Source organism: Blennius ocellaris, assembly GCF_963422515.1.
Source record: "Blennius ocellaris genome assembly, chromosome: 16".
Classification (NCBI taxonomy): domain Eukaryota; kingdom Metazoa; phylum Chordata; class Actinopteri; order Blenniiformes; family Blenniidae; genus Blennius; species Blennius ocellaris.
In genome coordinates this window covers 8,114,065-8,131,345 of record NC_137665.1, presented here as the reverse complement: position 1 = coordinate 8,131,345, position 17,281 = coordinate 8,114,065, and the positions used below count along the sequence as shown (strand labels likewise).

Below are 17,281 nucleotides of genomic sequence, written 5' to 3'. Positions count from 1 at the left end.
TTTTGTTTTTCACCAGGCTTCTGCTGCTTTTTTCCTTCCGTTCTTTTCTGTCAGTGACAGATCATTGCCTGATCGTTGCCGGATCTGTCTTTAGACTCATAGGTGTTATCATTTGCAATATTTCTAATAAGCTCTTTGTTCATTAGCCATAGGTATACTGTAGCATACGCGTATCTCCTTGTAAGTCTACCATATTTTCCGTACAATAAGCTGCGACTTTTTTCCAACATTTTGAACCATGTGGCTCATAACAAGATGCGGCTAATGTATGGATTTTTACGGGTTAACAGGCTTCATGCCCCCAGATTCTACTTCTGCATGTAGATACATGCTGTTTTTAGGGCCTCTGCATCTCCAAAACTTGCCTTAAACGTGACATTTCTGCTCTTCGTGAGCTCCAGCAGCTGACTGCTGTGAATGTTAAGTTAAGATTTATTACACATATACATGCATCTCAGTGATTTTTAATTAAATAGTAAAAAAAAATATAAATCACCTACTTCTTCTTGCCCTCTCTTTCCTCTTGTTTCGTTGACCTTTTGCAACCCTCTGAAAACCTTTCTCTTCTTTTAGTGAATTGAAATGTCACCCCACATATCTATAATTGCCTGTGTCCCTCTGTTCTCTATAGTTCTATATTTGTCTTACATGCACAGAGCTATCTTTTCTATAAATCTCTCTTTCATTGTCTCCCTCTCCACCATACCTGACTCTGTTCTGTACATCCTCTATTTAAATGCCACTCTACCCAGGGGGCCTCTGCTCTTAATTACGGGGCCTCACTACCCCCACCATGTCATCTCCTTAATGAGTTCATGGCTTTATGACCCCGGTTCCTGCTCAGTGGGAATGTCGTGTAGCTCTCCAAATTTCAAAAGCAAAAAGAAATGTCATTATTTGTTCAGAGTTTAGTGAACATGGTGAAGGTTTTTAATGATTGTTACATACACACACCCATACACACACGTGTAGCTTTTTCAAGGTAAAACAGTGAATGATATATTGCACTATCATATTATACATTCTGGTGTAAAGAATTTCCCTCTGGGATTAATAATGTATTTTCAATTCTAATCGATCGTAGTTAGTTTTATCTGCGAAAAGCCTAGATTATGGCAACAAATGCTAAGGTCATTCATTTATATATAACATTTATTGTTCGAGCCACAAGAAAAGGCAAATTTGACTCTGACTGTGATTGTTTGATTTTGCGTAAAGCAAATCGGTGGACTGCGTTTTCCACAACAGTTTCACACATCAGCAATTCTCACATCAAGCAGCCAGCCAACTTTCCATTGTGATGAAAAATCTTCATTTGCATAAGAAAAGAACTCCAAATATGAAACAATTAACAGCAGTGTCTTCTAACGCCACTGAAATAAAGTGAAAGTGCATCAACTCCAATTTCAACAAACAATCAGCTAATCAACAAAACAAAAAAAGATCAACTGGTTAGTAATTATAATTCCAACATGTGCAAACACTACGACTTGCAATTTTTTGTGGGGTTAATTCCTATGATGTTTCTCAAAGTGGCCTGAATATTTGTTCTGAGGAAAGTTAGTAAAACTGTCTAGTGCTTGATTATGATTGTAGAGGTCGGTGCAGCTGTTCATCATAGTCCCTCCATTAGTGCAGCTTTTCACTGAATGAATCAGTTTAAAGTTAAAGGGAATCAAAACAAGGAGACAGAACGGCTCGACAGATCCTCACAGTGAGCTAACACGGTGTGTTTTCCTGAAAGAATTTAGTCATACATGATTTAGGCGCTGTGATAATTCAGAATTACTGAACTGGCTTCAAGTTGGAAGTGCAATGTGACCAACTTGATCTATTTTCACACAAGCTGTGATATTAACAACTTCACAGACGCACAAAACAAAATTTCTCCAGATTTTTGTGGCTATGTTTTTCATTTCATGCTACTGAAGTAAACATTTAGCTTTGGCTTTTGATGATCATCACTACAGTTGTAGAGTGGTGTAAAGTTCTGTTTTAGCATGATGGTCCTTTTTTTAAAGCTTGTTTACCACAGTTGACTCACATTAGAAGAAAATTCAAACTAACTCCTTAAACAGAATTTCTCTGAATCCTTCAAGTTGACAATACTGAGAACGATGTTGCAACACACACACACTGTCACATTTGACCGAAAACAAAATGTTATCAGTATATTGTATCAATGTAAGCAGCATTCAGCTTATTTTAGTTCCTGCCAATTCCCCCTTCCTGCTCTCGCTGTCCGTCAGCGACGTATGTTTAAAAGAAGAATTCAATTATAGATCTGGGTTAATAGAGTGGGATCCCTGTGGGAAAAGTCGAGGGATGAGATTGTCTAATGAAACCTACATTTGAGGCCCACAGCCTGGTATAGGAATGGTATAGACCTCGGTCTGTGTGTGTGTTTGTGTGTAGTGCAGTGTGTGGGGGCTTGAGACGCTGAGGAACCGAGAGTTATGCACACGAAGAGTGGCCGTTCTGAAGTAGTCTGACAATTAAGCGCAGAAAAAGGAAAAGATAGTTACCTTGGTTTCCCTGATTATGCAGGCATCTATCTGCTGGTGGTTATGTAATTTCAATCATGGGATTTGGAAACGTATTTTCCTGACGGAAATGTAAAGTTGGTTTTATTTATAGCAGGAAATCACATGGTTCAAACGCTAGATCCTCGATTCACATTCAACACATCAAAGAAAAACACACACAAAAAACAAATCATCACCACATACACAACATTTGAATTATATCATATCAGCTTGCTTGCATACATAACATTAACAGAAAAAGTGTAATCAGCCTCTTGAAAAACACAATGCATACAAACTAAATGTCTCATTTGCAGGCATTGATTTCCTCTGAGCTCAGTTTGTTGCACCGAGGTGAAGCGGTATGTTAATGACTTCCACCCTGCAGCGTCTGTCACAGCATGTGAGGAGCAGGTTACTCATTGGACTGTCTGTCACTAGGCTAACATAGCTGAACAGACTTTCACTCATTGATGTTGGATCTTATGCAATATCCTGCTTGGGCTACATCCACCCTCTATCGCCGCTTCTCCCCAACGACAGTCACGGGAGCTGCAGCCTTCAGGGCTCCCAGAGTCGTCACAGACAACTCTGGGAGAACATGCAGACTCCACGCTGAAGGTTCTTGTCTAGATTTATTCCTAACTGTTTGAACTATCATGGAACAGACTCAAGAACATTACAACTGTGTTGTCCACAATTTGGCTCCATCTTCTTCTTCCTGTGGCCCATGGAATTGTCAAAAAATTAGCTGTCAATCTGATCAGTTCAGTCCATGAAGTTACACAAAGCTTATCTTTACTGCTTCAACATCAACTAAAGCAGTTTTTTACTGTGTTCTGACATTGCTTGACAATGAGCTCCACTTTGAGAAATATGACATTGTGCACTTTTAAACCAGAACTTGTTCTCTTTTTCGTTGACTGTTTTTCTGAACTTAAGTTAAAATTGTATTTCCTGTAAGTCTTTGTCTGATAACAATCTAACCACACCCACGATATTTTAAACGACTTTGTTTTTTTTTATTAACGAACTGTGGAGCAGCTTGTAATTGAGATGTTCAATTCAAGGTTTTGTGATTAGACTGAAAGCGAAATGGTATATGTATATGTATGTGTGCGTGTGCGTGTGCGTGTGCGTGTGCGTGTGCGTGTGTGTGTGTGTGTGTGATTGTTCCAGAGCTGATGGTCCCTCATAGGAAAAGCTGTTTGTTCTCATTGTGTAGCTTTGATTCTGATACATTTGGCAAAATAGTAAGGAAACAGATACGTGTCTCACTTTGCCAAAGCTGTTTCCCTTATGCTGAATTCCTTTTGCTGTGCATACAAAACCCTCTATTAAATGTAATTTCACAGAGAACATACGAGTCCTATTTAAAGCTATGAAGATATATTTTGAATAGTGTGTGTGTGTGTGTGTGTGTGTGTGTGTGTGTGTGTGTGTGTGTGTGTGTGTGTGTGTGTGTGTGTGTACCAGATGGTTAAACACCGCACTGGAGTCAGGAGCTAACCTCAGAGAGAGAAGGATGCCTTACGAAGTGACTGATTGTGGGGAACAGATGTAGGGAGGGAAAACACGCAAGGAATTATATTCACAGTGAGCACCTCAAGCTACCCATCCCCTCTTTTGTTCTCCATCTTTTTTGTGACCACCATTGTCCCTCAACTATATACAGATCTTCTTTTCACAATAACGATCGTGTTGCATTTCTTTTCCGATCGACAAAAAAAAAAGAAAGAAAGAGAGAATGCATTTTTCCCCTCCACAAGAACAATTACGAGTCAGATAAACAGTGGTGCTGGATTTGTTTTACAGATGGATCAGAACAGTGAAAACAGCGACTGCAGCCTCCATCTATTATGTTTTACTTTGTTCTTTTTTGTGGAAAAGACGTAGCGCAGCTTGGTATTGAATCAGAGTAGGCGGCAAGAACAAAAAACGTCTCCATGGTTTGTTTGAGCTCTCAGGAAACAACTAACCATACTTTGTGAAAAAAAATCATTTTAATATGAGACAGGTTGGGTGAACCTTGCGTCTTCAGATACAGCTGCAGTAACGATGCACATGGTACATTGACTGAATACACCTCAGGAGCACTCAATTCTAGTTAGTGCTTGAAAGAACGGACTCGATGTTTAACCTCCCCCAAATAAAAGTGCGGCTCATTCATAATTTCAGGAAATGCAGCAAGTTAGAACCAGTAGAGTGATGATATTGTGTTATGCCGGTTTGTCGTGTTTGCCTGACAACAATAATTCTGTTTGGAGTTTGCATGTTCTCTTTGTGTCTGAGGGTTTTCTGGTGGTACCTCACCCATGTTTCAAAGCATGTGCTTATGTTTATGGATAACTTAGTATTCTCTGAAGATGAGTGTGGCATATGGGTGAAATGATAATGAGAAATTTAAACTGTGATGACAGTACTATGATCATTATAATTATTGGATTTTCTTTAACCATCTTCCAAACTGCTTCACTTCATTTATAAGATTATGGATTGCTGGATTAGATCTTGGGTTAGAGCTGACTATGGGTAAAACCAGGGTAGAGCATGGATCAGTCACTGCTCTTATCACAGGCGAAGTCAGATCACCGAACACACGCACACACGCACACACACACACACACACACACACACACACACACACACACACACACACACACACACACACACACACACACACACACACACACACACACACACACACACACACACACACACGCATACATACATACATACATACATACATACATACATACATACATACACACACAAACAGAAGTTTACACCATGTAGATTCTTTCCTGGCTATTACTTAATACAAAATAAAAAGTAGTGAAATCCACTGGCATGCTGCTCCTACTGTACAGTCGGTATGTACTGCAGTGTGGATGACATATTGTCTCCAGAGAGACAGTTCCTGGTTTGATTTGGTGCTTGGAGGAATTTTTATATAAGTTTGAATGTTCTCCACGTGTGTGCGTTCTCACTTTACCTCAAATGCTCATCAGAGTGTGCATTTGAGGCAAAGTGGCAATTCAGAATTGCTTATTTGCGTGAGTGTGTGCGAGTGTCTGTGTGTTTACTCTGATGGGCTGGTAACCTGCCAAATTATATAAACGTTATTATTTTAGGTTTAATATTTAGCCACTGAAGGAAAACACAAAACTCGGACTACTAATTTCCATAGTAACAAAGATTTTTTTTTTTTCTGTTTGGTGAATACTTTATTTTTGTGGTATAAACAGTTGAGGTGTTATTTAGTAAAAAAAAAAAAAAAACAACCCAAAAAAACAAAAACAAATGTTGTCTGCTTTAGTACATGCACTTATTTCTCCGTCCCACTTCTATACACATATTATCCAAGTCACGACTGTGAGGATAAGGTATTGCAAATAAAACACACTGGAAAATTTGATAACATATTCCTGTTATCAGAATGTTAATATAAATTTGATGTTTGAAGGAATAAGTGTCCATCTTCACTTTTAGGTATGAATGAATGAGTTCATCAGAGCACAATATAAATGAAAGTCCATAATCACAATTATCTAATTCAGTTCCTTAAGTAATGAGAATGAATGTATCAGTGGGATTTCAAGCATAGGTTTTACAAGTTTAACTCCCTGCAGTCAGAAAGTCAGCGACCTCAGGAGAGTGAGTGGATGCTAGACAAAATCAATAAAGAAAAATAGTTTTCATGTCAGTGAGAGAGTGGATTGAGTGAGTGAATGGAGGCCATCCGGTCTACTTGTCACACAGGATCATGGATTACATGATGGTGGGGGGGGAGGGGGTTCTGATGGATGCCGCCAGCAGAGAGTATTATGGACAGTGGAATGTTAATTCAAAGCAAAGTATAAGAAGAGAAAGAGCAAATACACAAAGACATGAAATCTCACAAAACGCTGCAGGTTTTTGTGCTATAACGAGTCACTGCTGTTCACAATACTGTGCTGATGGTTTGAGAAAGCGCACAGTAGCGCAGGATAAGCCGTACAAGCCGTGTCTTGGGCGAAAAAAGTGACCAAAAAAAAGGCTAAAACCATTGAAAGAGTTGTCCTATGATAGCTCGTCACCGAAATTGCACATAAGGTAAGTCTTCTTTGCAGCACTTTAAGACACTGAACACATTTTCAGTTACGTAAATAACCTCCAAGAAAAAGCAGCTGGCAGAATTTACGGCCGTGCTTATTTGCACCACTTGATTTGAAATCCACCTACCAGCAGCTTTAAATCACACTAATTTACATGTTTTAGTTCTTAAAAAAAATAAAAAAAATGCTTATCACATTTGTACAGTTTGTCATTGTGTAGGGAGCTATGTGCTGGACATTTTTGCATTCATCAGCAACTTGGCTTTTTTAGTGGCAGTTTGGAAACTAATCTCACCCAGGAAATAGTATTTTTAGAGAGATTCGAGCCAAACTGTTTGCTTGTTTTCTTACTTTTTATACTACTCGCCTATCCATTAACGCTTGCCATTCAGTGGCCATGTATTTAAATACTGTGGTTGACTGACCAACAACTCAGGGACAAGGTGACATTATGATATATTATATATATATTTAAGATATAATAGAAACACAGACTTTGGGGAGGATATTGTGGTGAGACAAAACAACAAAACTAATGATTAATTCAATTGACATTGGGATGTCAATGAAACTACAATAATTTCGACATTAGTTTCATACTTGTAATTACCAAGTAACATGCTCCTGCCCAATAAGCTGTGACATTAGATTGATGTTACTTCACAAAGCAGAATTCCCAATAATACTTCCACAGGGTGAAACCTGTACAACTGTAACAGACAACAGCAGAAGATTTAATTTAACACACACATACACACACAAATAAGAAACAAACAACAACAAAAAAGACAGATTTTCCTTCAAGAAAAAGAGCCAGTTACAAAAAGGGTTGTCCTCATTTCTCTTTGCTTTTGTTTCTGAATCATCTTTGAGGTTTCAAGGCAAATGTAATGAAGAAGCTGGCACCGACTCTCATCAGCCCTCGTATTGCTGCTGCTCATCACTGGAGCCTCGGCTGCACAATGTTCCCTTGTTTTTTCAAAGGAACAAAAAAAAAGAAAAAAAAAACTGGAGGTGGTCTTGTCCTTGAGAGGGATGAGAACCAGCAGGAGGAACAAACACACACAAATTCACATTAACGAATGCAAATTCAGTGGCGTGAGGACACACACTCAAAATCACAGGTACCTGCAAAATCAATAGAGATTAAAAAAAATAAAAACACACACACGTGTGAAGACACCTTTTGGAAGCTGGGTATAATTCAGGCAGTGGCAGTCTAATTTGAACAGTACGTCCAGGACAGGTGTGGGGGAGAGTAAGAAATCTCTCATGTCACTCATGTGATGATTGTCCACCGTGCTTGTGGTCAATAATCAGTGTGATCTCTAATGAGAACTAGCACTTATGTCATGGAAGCACTTTCCAGTGAAGGATCCCCTTTAAGAAAACCATACTAGATTGTGAATCAGTGGGTTTGGCAACTGTGATGGATCCCCTTGGCAGAAATACTTCAACTCCTACGTGGAAATGTGCCCGCTTTATTGCACAACTTGGATCCTTCTCAGTAATCGCCACCCGTGGGTTCAGGTTGCATGTGTTGGTGTGTGTGTGTATGCTATGCGAGTGTGAGCGGCCTCTCAGTGGCCCTCAGAGACTCTGCGCGTGTGCGTGTGTGTGTGTGTGTGTGTGTGTGTGTGTGTGTGTGTGTGTGTGTGTGTGTGTGTGTGTGTGTGTGTGTGTGTGTGTGTGTGTGTGTGTGTGTGTGTGTGTGTGTGTGTGTGTGTGTGTGTGTGTGTGTGTGTGTGTGTGTCACACAAGCGTGCAGCAAACTTGACACATTAGATAAAAATAGCTCGCACTTCCGCTCTAGTTGTGCCTCAGTTATGAATGTTCACCTAATAAAAGAGGAAGAGGGGTTTTGTTTTTTTTTGTCCATCCACAGTACAGTACAATCAACAGGGTAAAAAAACCAAGAAGAAAAATACGTTCAGCCGCTTTTCTGGTTGTGAGGTATTTGGCACTATAGTGTGCATTTTTAAATGAGGGGAGAAAATCCAAACCTATGACCTTTTGACCTCTAAGTAGGAAGTCAAGCACCACCCATAGGTGGGTGCATGTGTATGCCCAATAAATGTCCCCAAACTGCCCCTTTAACATTCAGTGTATGCAGAATTGTGCACGATAGATTTACGATTCACTTCCTCACAGGTCTATTGAAATTCAAGTTCAACAAACTTGGTGGAAAACTGCGCATTGACAGTTTTGTGACCACAGACACACGCGTTTTCCCGTCATATCACAGACTTTGTGTCCTTTTATAATGGATGTGAATGAAAAAATTGCGAGGATTGAATTACGGCGTCACTTCTATCATGAACATCCTGCAAATGCCGTGTTGCTCACAGCTTGGCAATGCGGGGAGTTTAAGGGAAATTGAGATAAATGCTGCTGCTGAGAGATGAACAGTGAAGAGATGGAAGGGAACAACCTCCATTTAAAGTGTCTTGTGGTTCACACCATTCACTCTGTCTTTTCTTTCCAGACTTCTTAATCCATATTTTATGTTGATTGACTATGATCAATAATTAGAAACTTGCCAACAAATTACTTTGGCTGTTTTGAAGCCTCTCTCACCACAAGAATAAAATTAGACGTGATTTAGTATTGACTGCAGCAGTGTGTTTAACCTTGCTTTACTTGTTTCTTTATTCTCTCTCTCTCTCTGTCTCTCTCTCTCTCTCCCTCTCTCCCTCTCCCTCTAGGACCCGAGGGCAAAGCATAAGTTTAAGATCCACACCTACTCCAGCCCGACTTTCTGTGACCACTGTGGCTCTCTCCTCTACGGCCTCATACACCAGGGCATGAGATGTGACCGTATGTGCTTCAAACTCGACCCCATGCACTCGTGTCTCGCACCTCTGATTCTGGCCGTGTATATTTTAGTAATTGAATCATGCATTCAATAACTATTACTGCTGTTTCAACACATTTGAATACGGCAACCTTGTTGGCACACATCAGCAAGAGAAAATACCTTATATTCATTCAATATACTATTACATAACACTGGAAATGTGTCGCTCTCTCTGTCTCTCTCTCTCTCTCTCTGGTTGTGTATTTTCCAGACTGTATGATGAACATCCACAAGCGATGTGTGGCTAACGTGCCAAGCCTGTGTGGGACTGACCACACTGAGAGGAGAGGTCGCCTCCAGATCACTGCTGAGGTTAAGACCAATGTTCTCACTGTTACCAGTAAGTATATCACAGAGAAACTTGAAGGCCAACACGTTCTCCTGACACATGCAGCCCTCAGCTGTAGAGGACTAACAGCAGTTATCTGTCTCCCTCTACTGGTGGACTGGCGGAGGTGAAAGATGAGACGAAAAGATGAGCTCAGACTCAATAATCAGTCTGTGTTCAGGGTCGGGATTTTCCTTTAATATCCTGATTTGCACGATATATACACACACTGAATATGATGTTTCTTGGCTGGAATATATGCTGAAAGGTACAGCGTCTCCTGCTCCACTCATGGCACCTCCTCCAGTCATAATTTCCCAGTCCTGTCTGTCGGCTGGCACTCTTTGCAGTAATCAATCACTTGGTTTTGAAAGAAATGCCTAGTTTGAGATTTCTCTGCTGAATTACCTCACAACAATGCTTCTCCGGATTAAATTAGTTCTGACTTTATTATGTGACCGAACATTCTTTTGCTCTCTTTATTGCTCTCTGTACATCAACTAGTCACATTGCATTACCTGTTGCACCTTTGAAAATACTGCCGTGAGCCTCTTTATCAAAAGATGCATCTGAATTATTGGCTCAACTTCCCTGGAATCAGTGTTTATTTATGTTTGTGGCATGAAGCTATATATGTAAAGCTGTGGATATGATAGAAAATCTAAATATACCTTCGAGAACCAAAAACATACCTGAGAAACTGTCCATTGCTTTGGATAGTGGCGCTAGTGGCTGTGGCCAACAACGTGTGGTTGTGCTGTAATGTTAAGGAAAGTCAGATCTGACATTGGAGTGCACATTGAGAAAACAAGGGGGTTAAAATGAACATAAAGCCAGGTGAGTCTTAATTGTAGATCTCTGATTTCAGATGTATTCTGGTTAAGCATAAGTCAACTTTTGGTTTCTTCCTCTTTCTTCACTCCACAAACATGTCGCTGTTTTCCAGGATTAAAAGGTGTCAGAAGTTCTTCAATGAATTTTTTTCTATAAACCTTCGGGATAGCAGTGGTTGTCTGGTATATTCACTGCTGAACCAAAGATTTAATAGTCCTCTACATTCAGATTGAGTTGAGGATTTTATCACTATGTAAGCTTTGTGTGGTTCCTTTGAGTAGAATATGTTTCTGTCTTTACACTATAAACTAATTTTTTCTTGGAAAAAGTATGTCAGACCTGCTTGTGTTTAATTCAAATTACAATAAAAACGTGTTGCTTTACTTGCAGTGCCTGGTTGTACCTGCTGGTGGCAGCAGAGCTTCACATTGAGTTTGTTGAGTCAATTACAGCTTTAAACTTTTAACTGTAAAAAATCACATATTCCTGTTGTGATTATTTGAATGCAAAGACACTTAACTAACGTTTTTTTTTTTCAAAATTACATAAATGCTGTTGTTGCTGCAGTCGCAAGTCTAAACAATCAAACAGAAACATGCAGGCGCACGTCCCAAATAAAACTGCTCCAATTTCATCCTTATCACAACTCATCAATAAGTTGTAAATGACTCCACGATCATATTTGTTTCTTTGGCCACCCGACTGGGAAAATCTGTGTTCTCTGCCATTTCAGTATAATATAGATATTACAAATATAGACTTCTCAAGGAGTTTACATGCATGTGCTTGTATCTGTGAGTGGGTGTGTCACTCTGTTTTATCCTTGTTTTTTTTTCTCTCTCATTCACTTGATTTTCTCTTCGTGGTTCCCACGCTTTCAGACGGATCATTAGCTGGTAGTTACTGTGGGAAAGAAGGCACATTTATCACAAACACACACTGCTAGGACAGCAGTATAAGTCAAAACTGTTTTTGCTACAAAACACAATACAGCCGAAATACATGGCAGAAATAACTTTAAATTTTTTTTATTATTTTATGGAAATATATGATAAATATATAAACTAGTTTATTCTGTATTGCACAGGCATTTAATAACTTATGATTTTTTTTTATATCTGTGTGAAATAGTGTAATTTTGCATCGATAATTCAGTTTTAAGGCAGATATAATAAGAACTTGTTTCCATGTAGTGAAGTATTGGTTCCAATCAGTTGTAGAAGTAGTACTCATTTCTGTACACAGGGGTCAGTGTGGAGCCACCAATCCTTCACAGCTTCATTGCAGTGATGTTGAGAGAAAAAAAAAATGTCACCACAGAAAACGAATTGCAGAACCACTAGGAATTATTCTACAGCTCAGGATATGGTGGAAATGGCTACGATGTCGAGAAATGCATCTGTGCAGTGGCTGTTAGTCGTGGATTCAATCGCAGTAATTGATGTGGATGTAAAGTGTCAGTATATTGATCAATTTTAATTCAACACCCCCCCCACCCCACCTCTGTAGAGAGCTCTGGGTCATGGGCAGAACAGCGCCCATGGAAATGGAGGGGGATCAGCATCTTAGCTCAAGGACACTCCAGCTGGGAATATGCAGTGGGATGTTGAATTGATGTCTTAAATGTTCCCGCCTGCATCCAATCTGCCTAACAGCTTCAATGCCTGACTGAACTTTGGCCTGATAGATTGTTCGACTAAAGTTGCACAAATATGCAGAGTTTAAGTTGTTTCCCCTACCTATATATTTGGAGTTCTACTCTCATGACAGATACTATGTTTGGGGTCTGTCTAGCACAGAGGTCTGCAACCTTTGCGATCAAAAGAGACATTTTTGTGACTTTCCACCAAATCAAATTTACCTGGAGCCACAAAGTACGTTTCAAATTAGGCCAAAACAGCTTGTAAACGTTCATATATAGTATGATACACACAAAAACGATGACTTGTGATCCTAAAAAAAAAAAAAAGAAAACTAAAAAACTTTTGATCGATGTGGGTGAACCAACAAGAGAAGGGAAAATATGCAAACTCCACACATTAAAGCCTCTGACTAGATTCAAAGTGGACGTTCTTGCTGCGAGGCAGCAGTGTTAAACAGCACACCTCTGTGAAGATCCACCACACCTCCAAATTAATTGAACTACACTTATTAAAGAACTTTGAAATCACTATTGCTGCTAAAACAGGATCTGCCTTATCACATCATTAAATCTGGCACATTGAGGTTAAAACCAGAAGCCAAAACTAGTCATGATAATCTTTCTAAAAAATAAAAAAAAATGCATTTCGGCTTCACTGTAATGTTTCAGTAAATCACACATCATAAAGATGGTCTGAAGTGAGAAGAAGTGTTTGCAAACCAACAATTCAGACTATTTATATGTTTTTCTTCACGAGTTAGTTTTAATGCTTTTTTTTTTTTTTTGTCACATGTCCAAAGAGGGCAGTGTGAGCTGATTAACACTTTTGCCCACCATAAAATGTGATTTTCTGAAAAGATTTTGCAGTCTAACTACTGGCAAACAGAAGCTGGACAGAACATACCAAATCCTCCTCGGATCCGATGAGGCTGTTTCACAGGGGAAAAGGTGCACTGCCAACACCCACGCTGCTCTGCACATATAGTATTCTGCTGTTACTGCACTCTTATCTCTACTGCCCCCCTGTCGAGTCACATGCATGCCTTATCTCTTGCTTCCCCTCTCATGCACATGCACAAATGCACGCGCGCACACACACACACACTACAACATGTCCTTTGCAATTAGCACATATTGCTTGTCGTAAACAATCCCCATCACTACACACACCTGCGCATGCACAAGCAGCTCTATTCACTCACACAAAAAACGCACACATCGTCCCTCTTTTTAATCCGACTGTCCTTTGAGACTATTTGGCATGCTACCCTCTTTACAGCCCTCCTCAACTTGCATTTGATGGTCACTTTAACAGGCATCATGTAATATTTATTGACCTGCTCCACCGAGGCTTTAACGCAGACCCTGGGTCTGTGCTGTGGTTAATCTCTTGGAGCTTGGCTTTAGAAGAATGCTCTGACAGCTTGAAGACCTCATCTCTGACATCTTGGGGGTTTCATTGCACCCTGAGATTAGAACAATGCTCTCATTTGAATCAATGATGCATTTTGTTTCTTCCACACTTCAATTGGTAGATTTAGTGCATTTTGACTTTTAATGCACAAGCTTAATTTTTATTCTTCTCACAACGATTTTCCAAAGAGTCAGCCATAGAATTATGACCGCTGGAAAAAGTGGCTGTAGCACTGATTATCTCTTTATAATTGTATTTTGCTTCTCAAAGTTGTGTTAGAAGCGTGCCACAACCCCATGACATTACTTTATTAGACATTCTCAAGTAATGTCTGCTGCCAGTCCCAGGGGCTTTGGAAAAGGAAGAAAATACAAAGAAGTACCACCCCTACTTCAAAAATGCTCACACATTACAGTAAAATATATATAACATGTTAAAAGGAAAATGTTTTACAGTTATTGAAATTACTGGGAAAAGTTAGGACGCTGAGACATAAATTGGTGTCAACCTGCTTAACGTTTCGACTTCCAGAACAATAGTGATGATAACTGTGGTTCTGTTTTTACAAGCTGTGCTCTCATTAACTGCTTAAACAGCGTATAACTGTGTGAAAACAATGAGAGTCCTGTGTTTGATCTACTTAAAGGTTTTGGGGCCTTACGTTGACCTTCAGTTTAATGGTGTTTATAAGCATAATGAGACACTTGTTAGATGTGCGGTTTTCACACATCCACAAACCACTTCACACCAGGATATGTTGTAATTAAATCAAATCCAAATGGAGTGAGACCACTGTTGGCAGACGAAGGGAATAACTGGAATGAGAAGCACCGCTTTGATTAGGACTAAAGCTCCTCATTAAAGAAAGAAAACTTCTGAATATATCCATGAGTGTTTAGACCCTCGCACAACACACCAGGGTGTTGACATGAACCATACGTGTGCGCACATCCTGTGATAAAGAACATTTCATCGACCAAATTCCTTCTTCTTCATGATATTCCGGTATCTTTTTAAGCAACATTGTGAAATGCAACAGAGCTTATCATTGTTTTCATCAGTTTCTTTCTGATAATTAGATTATTGAGCTCCACAAGTTCAGAGCCTGCGTTTATCCGGGTTAGAAAAAGTTCCTGCATGCGTTTATGTGTCGTGAGTGCAAGCTGCTTAAGACACAGCAGCCCCCGCTTGGAGTAATTGGATGTGACCTCACAACTTGACCAGCAATAGAAACTGTGAACACACACACACACACCCACACACACAACTTGACACACCATCCATTCGCAGGGGGATTTTACACCACTGGAATACAATTATAGCCCAATAACAGGCAGCCACAAAGGGAAGGATTAGTGTTGGAACTGGCAACCTTCGTGTGTCTACATGGTCATTACAGGCAGATCTGGCAACCCCAGGGCTGTAACCCCCCCCCCCCCACAGTGAAAGGGTTATTATGTGTCTGAGTGTGTCCCTCAAGTTTGTCATGCCTAATTTGATTTGCTGGTTTCAGGGGAGTTTTGCTCAACACTGAAAATAACACTCAGCAGCCTGTTTATAACATGAGTACAGATTATCCACAACATGTTATGTGTGCACTTACAATAATAGTATTGCTGTTTTCATATCTGCTGTACAGTGGGGTAGTGTAAGGAGTAATTTACTTCCTCTGCGCTATTGTGTTGTCACTTCTGAGAAAAGTGGAAGTCCAGCTTCCTCAGATATCCTTAAAGTAACAAGCAGAGTATGAAAATATCATAAATATATGATTGTTTTTTTTGTTTTTCTTATACAACTGGATCCCTGCCTTTGTTTATGTTCTTCAATGTCATTGTGTTAAAATGCCACGTAGAAATGATTGTTTAATCCAATCTCCTATTTGTTTCCTTCTCTTTCCCGACCGTCTTTCTCTGTGTTTTGTCTGTTCGTCTTTTCAGTCAAAGAGGGAAAGAATCTAGTTCCGATGGACCCCAATGGGCTCTCGGACCCCTATGTGAAGCTTAAACTGATTCCAGATCCTCGCAGCGAGAGTAAACAGAAGACCAAGACCATAAAGTGCAGCCTCAACCCCACCTGGAATGAGACCTTTAAATTGTAAGGCTTTATCACAGCGAGTTTGGTGGTTTCTTATCTAATTTATCTATCTGTCTTTCTTTCCCTTACTTCTCTTCACTTTCCTTTTACCTCTTTTTTCTTTATATATATATATCTTTCAGTCTGTAATGTTTTGGGACCATCACATCATGTTCACTCTTCAAGAATGCATAACCTCTGGAGCTTAGAGAAAAGCTTCGGTTTCCTGCCTTTATTTGTGTGAAATTTAGTGTTTGTGGTAATTTACTTCATTTAACTCTAATAACAATCTCAATTAGTTGCATGACGGATTAGAAATTGTTATGTATCGTGGTGCAGTGTGAAAGGCACCTTATGTATTTATCCCACAAATCAAAATAAGAGATATGGATGAGTGTTAATAAGCTACTTCATGCTCATTGTGTCAGTAAATTATTGCACGACACACAGTAGATCAAAAAACCTTGCAGATAATTTCTTCATTACTTGTATTTATGACCTTGATTATCAGAGGAACGATCCTGAGCACCCATAAATTGTTCTGAGTACCAATTTTTCAACGACTTAGATAATAGCCAGTGACGGTATTAGTAATCCACATGCATGTGTCATTTTAAACCATTATCCAACTGTTGATATTCCTTTCTCCTCTCCCAGCCACCTGAAGGAGTATGATAAGGACCGCCGTCTGTCGGTGGAGGTGTGGGACTGGGACCTGACCAGCCGTAATGACTTCATGGGATCACTGTCCTTTGGCATCTCAGAGCTCCAGAAACAAGGAGTGGATGGATGGTGAGATGAAAGGAGAAACAGAGCGATGAATAGAGGAGGAGGGTGGAGCGATACCAAGGTATAGAAACGGCACCAGTAGAGGAGGAGGGAGAGTGAAGGTGACCTTGTTCATTATTGCACTGTAGGAGAAATACTTTAGTTGGAGTTCTTCTTTTATTCTGGTTATACTCAGTGCCAGAGCAACTCTACCCCATCTCTTTATCTCTGTGTCTTTATCTCTCCGCCACGCTCCCTCCCTCTGTAGCCCGGTCTCTATACCTCTCAGTCTTCCTCTCTTTTTGCTGACGCTGCCCTGTCAGGGTTTTTAATGAGATGCCAGCATTTGAGGTGGAATGGTGCAGGTAGAAAGATGCTATTAAAAACGCAACATCCAGAAAGAATCTGTGCAGGTGTACGTTTCATTCCCTTCGTCTGTGAGTGCCAAAAGGCAAAGTCACACGGAGCAAGAGTGACATGAATATGATATCCGATTCATCCATACATCTTCAACACAGCTTTATCCAGCTCAGGGTGGCAAGGTGCTGGAGCCAATCGTGGGTTACTAAAGCAGGATACACCCTGGACAGGTGATCAGTCCATCGCAGTGTAAACACAGAGAGTCACACTTACATTCATAACCACTGGCAATTTATAGTCGCCAATTAACTTCAAATATATTTATTTTGCACTGTGGGACGAAACTCAGAGACACTGGAACATGGAGAACAGCAATTTGCTCA

The 17,281-nt window shown here is 40.0% G+C and overlaps 1 protein-coding gene across 1 annotated transcript in view; it reads left to right on the top strand.

Moving 5' to 3' along the window:
• Nucleotides 1–17,281, top strand: part of prkcbb (protein kinase C, beta b) — a gene marked incomplete at its 5' end in the record, with an annotated part of 71,605 nt that overhangs the window by 24,529 nt on the left and 29,795 nt on the right. The window contains 4 exons of the mRNA XM_080511524.1: nt 9,328–9,439; nt 9,691–9,819; nt 15,635–15,791; nt 16,428–16,562. Coding sequence (XP_080367650.1) covers nt 9,328–9,439; nt 9,691–9,819; nt 15,635–15,791; nt 16,428–16,562 — 533 coding nt within the window. The remainder of the gene's footprint in view (nt 1–9,327; nt 9,440–9,690; nt 9,820–15,634; nt 15,792–16,427; nt 16,563–17,281) is intronic.